At 39.4% G+C, this 6,710-nt stretch overlaps 2 protein-coding genes across 4 annotated transcripts in view; one reads left to right on the top strand and one right to left on the bottom strand.

The window, feature by feature from the left end:
- The window catches only part of LOC107692420 (serine/threonine-protein kinase Kist-like), a 10,246-nt gene extending 7,421 nt beyond the window's left edge, over positions 1–2,825 (bottom strand). For both annotated transcript variants that reach the window (XM_016491465.1, XM_016491466.1), the window contains exons 1-5: positions 2,196–2,825; positions 1,358–1,650; positions 553–744; positions 284–378; positions 122–198 (exon numbers count right to left, since the gene is read on the bottom strand). In XM_016491465.1, the coding sequence (XP_016346951.1) occupies positions 122–198; positions 284–378; positions 553–744; positions 1,358–1,650; positions 2,196–2,496 (958 nt within the window). In that variant the 5' untranslated portion in view covers positions 2,497–2,825. The remainder of the gene's footprint in view (positions 1–121; positions 199–283; positions 379–552; positions 745–1,357; positions 1,651–2,195) is intronic.
- A 478-nt stretch (positions 2,826–3,303) lies between these two features.
- LOC107692418 (UDP-N-acetylhexosamine pyrophosphorylase-like) overlaps positions 3,304–6,710 on the top strand; it is a 12,371-nt gene continuing 8,964 nt past the window's right edge. For both annotated transcript variants that reach the window (XM_016491464.1, XM_016491463.1), the window contains exons 1-3: positions 3,304–3,453; positions 4,038–4,330; positions 5,955–6,159. In XM_016491464.1, the coding sequence (XP_016346950.1) occupies positions 4,054–4,330; positions 5,955–6,159 (482 nt within the window). In that variant the 5' untranslated portion in view covers positions 3,304–3,453; positions 4,038–4,053. The remainder of the gene's footprint in view (positions 3,454–4,037; positions 4,331–5,954; positions 6,160–6,710) is intronic.

Raw genomic sequence — 6,710 nt, 5'->3', positions numbered from 1 at the left:
CTGACGAGTTGCGCAAAAAATGGAGATTTACCGCTGATTACAGAACCGGCTTTACTGATAAGATTCGCGTTAAATATCGCATGCGATTAATCGTGCAGCCCTAATCCAAAGTCATACAAACCAAAGGGAATGCTGAAGAAAGGGTTGATTAATGCTGACTCAGCTGTGCTTCTCAGTTTAGGGTCATTGTGAAGCATACTGGGAATGTAAAGACATACTGCATATTACTTGTTTTAGTCATGTCTAAAGAACACACTAGTACACTGCTTAGATTACTTCCTACCTTTTGATCAGATCCCGCAAATGAAAAACAGGGATAGCCGGGTAAACCAAAGCATTGCTTGAAAAGATATGGTCTACTATTGCAGAACTGTTATCCTGTAGAGACACAACACAATGCCATCTTAGCAAGCATAACAGGTCAAAATAGCATGAGGAACAGTTTACTCAGAAAATTTTGACGCAAATTGTTATTACACTAAATAACATTCAAGATTTAAGTTCATATTCAGGAAAGAGTACAGCTTCACAGCTGCTTGGGCATCAGCTGACCTTCCATTCCTGAGACTTCACAGTTTCTTTCAGTTTGATTCCTGAGAACATCTCCAGAAGAATGATTCCCAGACTCCACAGGTCCACAGCAGTTGTGCAGCCAGAGTCGCTCTCTAGACCTGCCTGGGCCAGTGAGTTCTGCAGCTCGGCTTCAGGTGCCCGGTATCCATCTGTCTGGATGTATTTCACATCCTGTAAGGAACAGACAAGAACCCTTAGTCAGACAAGACAAGAACCTCACTTCCAACCTATATCTGAATACTGAGGAGCATTAATACTACACCACCATTTAAAAGTTTGAGGTCAGCAAGTTTTTTTTTTTATTAATTCTACATTAAATTTAATTTTCTACTTTAAATAAATGATATTCTTTTAACTTTTTATTCCTAAAGGACTCCTTAAAAAAATGTATCACAGTTTCAACATAAACACGAGCTTTCAGTATGTTTTTTTGAGCACCAAATCAGCATATTATAATGATTCATAAGAAGCATGAGACACTGAAGACTGGAGTAATGGCTGCTGGAAATTCAGCTTTGACATCACAGGAATAAAATACTTTTAATATATATAAAAATGAGAAATTAAACTGCTATTTTAAATTCAAAAATCACAATATTACTGTTTTACTGTATTTTGACCAAATAAATGAAGACTTGGTAAGCATAAAATACTTTTTTCAAAAAAGTTGATTAAAAATGATACCGACCTCAAATTTTTTGAACAGCAGTTTATGTTTGTGTATGTGAATAAATTCAGACAGCAAATGATAGGGTGTCTCAGGAAAACCATATCAACTCCTCACCTGGTGTCCGTCTTTAAAGCTAAGGCCGAAGTCAATGAGCTTAAAGCACTCGTCATCAGCGCTCCAGAGAATGTTGCGGGGCTTGAGGTCAGCATGTACGTAACCTTCTCTGTGCAGAAAGCTAAGGGCCTCCAAAACATCACGGGCACAGTGCTGAATCAACCACATGGAATGCCCCTGATTACTCACCCTGACCAGCAATTCTGACACACTCACATCCAAAAGCTCCAACAACAGGCAATGAGTGGCCACACCAAATGGGTTGTGATTGGTGAACATGCCATACAGCGTCACTAGAGAGACAACAGAAAAAACACCAGACAAGAGAGAAAATACCAACGTTAACCAACAAAAATACCAACATTACAATGCTGGAACAGCAGTTGGATCTCCAGGAATCATGATCACTATAGTAAATTGAGTAGCAATTTTACATTTGAAATGCCAGTGTAGGCCTACTTCTGAATTCTTTCTATATTAAACAGAATCAAAATAATGACTTTTTGCATGATTTTAATACCAATGAAATGGCACATTGAGCTTTTTAAATCAGTGGTTCTCAACATTTTTGAGAATATTAAAAGGCCCCAATATCTAAGCTGATTTGTACCTTTGGTACTGAGGTTGTAATTAAAATAAATAAACTCAACATTTTACGTTGTACATCTCTCTTTTTTAGTATTTTAATTAAGATTATGCTAATACAAGAAAATTGTAAATCATTTTAAGTCTTATTGGGGCCCCAGGAAAGTTTGCAGAGTGGTCCCTGGGCCCCCGGTTGAGAAGCAGTGGTTTAAATCGATGTTTGTTAGCTTGTCTTGACCCCTGTATGGTTTACCTATATTTTTATGTCCCTGAATCTTCTCCAGCACAGAGCTTTCCTTGAGGTACCCGTAATCTCCACCCTGCGCGTCCACCTGAAACTCCTTCACTGCAGAACTCGCCCGGCCGGAGTTCACCCGGTACACCGAGGCCGAGACGCCCTGCCCCAGACGAGCCTGCACGTTCCAGATCTTTCCGTAAATCTCAAATACCACCGGGCTTGTCTTCTGATCCACGGCGTCTGGTGTCACCGCCATCGCCGGTGTGCTGACATTTGGATTGGACATTTTTGCATTGGAGCTAGAACTACAAGCCATGAGTAATATCAGTAATAATCGGGGTTAAATACTATCAGGTTTATAATAAGTAGTGTATGCTCCATTAGTTGCCCTTTGCAGAAACTTTATTTTTGCTAAACTGATCTTTGCATAGTGCTTTCCTGCAAGTCAAAGTTTACAGCTAACTACCAACTGCTGGCGAAGATGGATTCAAATGCCATATTTTAACGCAAACGCACAAATTGGTCCGAAGTGCCGCACCATAGTCGGATCTTAAAGATCCGAAAAGCCGAGATGGCGCCTCAAAGACAGCGGATCCATGAAACCCAGTTTTGGCCCGAGCTGACAAATTCCTGCCACTGTTTTGGTGGCCATGATACCGGAAATGACGACATTGTTATACAAAGTCGTGTTTTCTACAGTGAAGTTTAAGTAATTAAGTATGATTCTAATCTATATATATATATATATATATAAATATTAATTAAATATTCCTACATTTTTATCTTATTGACTATTGTTACATTTGGCTCTCCAGAATGTGCCTTCAAAATAAAAACTCCAACAAGAAAAACGTAGGTTATTCATCCCAGGTATTGGGCACTTTTTTGAATAGACTAAATGAATGAAGTCTGGAACAAAAAATATATATATTTTTTTTTCTATTGCGCTTTTATTTCTTGTCCAGCAAGACCTGATATCTGTTTCACTGTTGGCTATGACTATGTGAATGACAGCTCGTCTGTCTATTCACGGACTGCATAGAGGCAGTTAGACCCGCCCATTCGTCCGAAGGAGGTGGGGCTTGTCGGAACATGGGTGTGGAAAAGAAGCGCGTTTAGACTGGTTTGGTGTTTCCGTGTGTGTCCTGCCACGTCAGTCTGACGGATGTCGGAGGAGGATCCCGGGCAGTGAAGGCTACGCTCTCTGGAGATGTAACCGTGTCTTTAGTCCTTTAGAGAGGGAAGTATTAAGTGTTCAGCAGCTGCTCGAAAGGTAAGAATATTATGATGTTGTTAATTTTGCCATCACAAAACATTTCGCAAGGTTTGGTTCAGCAGAGAGCTGTACTGTTGTCAAGAAGGCGGTCTATCGACTTGAGTTTGTGGGCTAAATATGGGTAATTCTTACGGGCTATTGCATCTATAGACTGTATGTTTCTTTTTATGAATGGCTATGACAAATATTGATTCCTTGTTGTCGATAAACCAGGTGTTTTCATTCACTGATGTTGAACAAGTAGGCACAAGATGTATTGAATAAGACCGGTGGAATTTATGAGCAGGTGTGATCTTTAATCAGGAGTGTCAGACTTTTATCAAACTTGATTACTGTCCTGTAGGCTTTCAGATGGCCAGTAATGGTCTATGTTGTGTTCCAGCCAATCAAAAATGATGATCTTTGAGTAAAGGTAAAGATCACACCTGACCTTACTCGAGTTTATTTGACTGAGCACGTGCACAGAGTAGTTATCAATTTATGGTTGGGATAAGACGGGTAGATTTGCCAGGAGTTCGTAAGGCTCTTAGATAATCAGTGTCACTTTGTTTCTGCCTCTGTCCCATCACTGACTGATTCAGATCTAAACGAGAGACCATGGACACCAGCAAACTGGCTGAGAGACTCAATGAAGCCGGGCAGTCTCATGTCCTCCAGTTTTGGGACCAGCTAAGCCCTGAGGAACAAGCTGGGATGATTGTTGACTTGGAGAGCCTGAACTTCATGGAGATCAATAACTTCTTTAAAACTGCCATGAAGACATCTGGTCAGAACTCGCAGGAAAAGGTGGACACCAGGATGGAGCCGGTGCCCCGAGAAGTTTTGGGAAGTGTAACCCGCAATCGTGAATGTCTCAAAGAATGGGAAGAAGAGGGTGAGTTCAGATCATTGTTTCACAGGTCTCCATCTTTAGGTATTTTGCCTTACCTAAAATAAACCACCTAAGGCAGTTTTGGGACCAGCTAAGCCCTGAGGAACAAGCTGGGATGATTGTTGACTTGGAGAGCCTGAACTTCATGGAGATCAATAACTTCTTTAAAACTGCCATGAAGACATCTGGTCAGAACTCGCAGGAAAAGGTGGACACCAGGATGGAGCCGGTGCCCCGAGAAGTTTTGGGAAGTGTAACCCGCGATCGTGAATGTCTCAAAGAATGGGAAGAAGAGGGTGAGTTCAGATCATTGTTTCACAGGTCTCCATCTAACGCAGTATTTTGCCTTACCTAAAATAAACCACCTAAGGTTCTTTGCTGGTTTAAGTGGGTTTCTCAACCTGGCCAAGTTGGAGTTTAGCTGGTCAGCAAGTTGGTTTCCCAGTCTGACCAAGTGGACAGGCAGAGGAATTTATACACAATGCCATTTTAAACAACTGCAAAAGCATAACAGATTATGTTTCATTTAATAATATAACCCAAATGTGATAGTAATTCTTATATGTTTTTGTTGAGCAGAAACAAATGTTGCTACGAAATATTGCACAACAAAACACAATGAATGATGCAATGTCTTCTCCACCTAAATGGACCCCAGAGAACCATCCTTAGACAAATCATGACCCCCAAGAGATAAGAAATCAACAACTCAGGATTTCTGTCCAGAGCCTGTTTAAAGCCACTCTGTTATTTTAAAAACATAACAATAGGTTTCAAATTTAAATAAAAATTGTTTTGTACCAGTACTCCATTTTGGGCGAGGATGCTTCTAAACAGATTGAAAACATCTGGTTCTGGTTAAATGGACCCCAGAGAACCATCCTTAGACAAATCATGACCCCCAAGAGATAAGAAATCAACAACTCAGGATTTCTGTCCAGAGCCTGTTTAAAGCCACTCTGTTATTTTAAAAACATAACAATAGGTTTCAAATTTAAATAAACATTGTTTTGTACCAGTACTCCATTTTGGGCGAGGATGCTTCTAAACAGATCGAAAACATCTGGTTCTGGTTAGATTTGACGTAATTGCTTTACTGAAGTCATGTTGAAATCATTCAGCATCACATCATCTTTAATCAGACTATATTACTATGATACCCAATGATTTTTATGTGTTTTTTTTTTTATGTTTTATGTTATCTTTGTTCAATTCATTTTTTTTATAATTTAATATGATTGTTTTAACACTTCATTTTTTTTAATTCACATAAGTCATATTTTAGCATATTCAAGACTGTGCGTGGGTGATGAAACATCAAGCATAACAGTAATTTATGTTAGATAAAGCGGGCCTCATAAAAGTTGATGATAATTGCCCTTGTTATCTGCAAATAATTAAACACAAACTGTTGCTTAAGAATCCAGACCATTTATACCCACAGCATCCATGTCTTTTCTCAGCATTGTTGAGTAAGTTTCATTTGTACATTATGTAGCATATTTCACATTAAGGACTCATGTAATGGGAGCTGTGACCTATGACAGTTTATTTCTTGAATTGTATGACATAGTTAGTATTAACACCTGTTTGCTAAAGTGACCTAACCTCCCATCATTCCACACAGGCCTGCGTTGTATATCAGAGAACAAAGTGGCAGTTCTTCTATTGGCTGGAGGTCAAGGGACACGGCTGGGTGTATCATATCCAAAAGGCATGTATGATGTGGGCCTCCCCTCTCGCAAAACCCTCTTTCAGATCCAGGCGGAACGCATCAGAAAATTGGAACAGCTCGCTGAAAAACAGCACACAAGGAAGTGCTGTATTCCATGGTAAGATGATCATTAAGCATAATTTAAGTATATTCTGTTACAGTGCACTTACATTTGAAGCCGTAGACAACCCTTTTCAAATTTCCAAGGAAGTAGTTTGAGTCAATGATTGTTGAATCTAATTACTTGGATTACCAGACTTGTTTTGATCTTGAGGAATTTTCTCCCCACTTACCATAATGCAAGTGACCTCGTTACATGGTTTAGGTTGACATAACACCAGCATGTCGTCCTGAGCAGCTAGGTCAGACCTCAAGAGAAAAATAATTTTTAGAGCCGATCTCTACCCAGCAGAATTGACCTCTGATACATGACACATGATGCCCTAAAGATCAGCTCTAATCTTAGCTCATTATTTAAAGACAGATGATAATACTGTGCCACTGTATGATCACCATAGTCATATGACAATATACTTTAAAGAACACCATAATATCACCATCATTTTAGCATCTAAAATTGACTGTGTCCAGAAAAAAATGCTAATACCATCATACTTTTTTCTTTCTTTTTTATAAGTAATTTACCTCAGGCCGTGTGTGTGTGTGTGT

Source organism: Sinocyclocheilus anshuiensis, unplaced genomic scaffold, assembly GCF_001515605.1.
Source record: "Sinocyclocheilus anshuiensis isolate Anshui unplaced genomic scaffold, SAMN03320099.WGS_v1.1 scaffold70, whole genome shotgun sequence".
Lineage (NCBI taxonomy): Eukaryota > Metazoa > Chordata > Actinopteri > Cypriniformes > Cyprinidae > Sinocyclocheilus > Sinocyclocheilus anshuiensis.
Note: the sequence above shows the minus strand (reverse complement) of the source record. Positions and strands in the feature narration are given on the sequence as shown.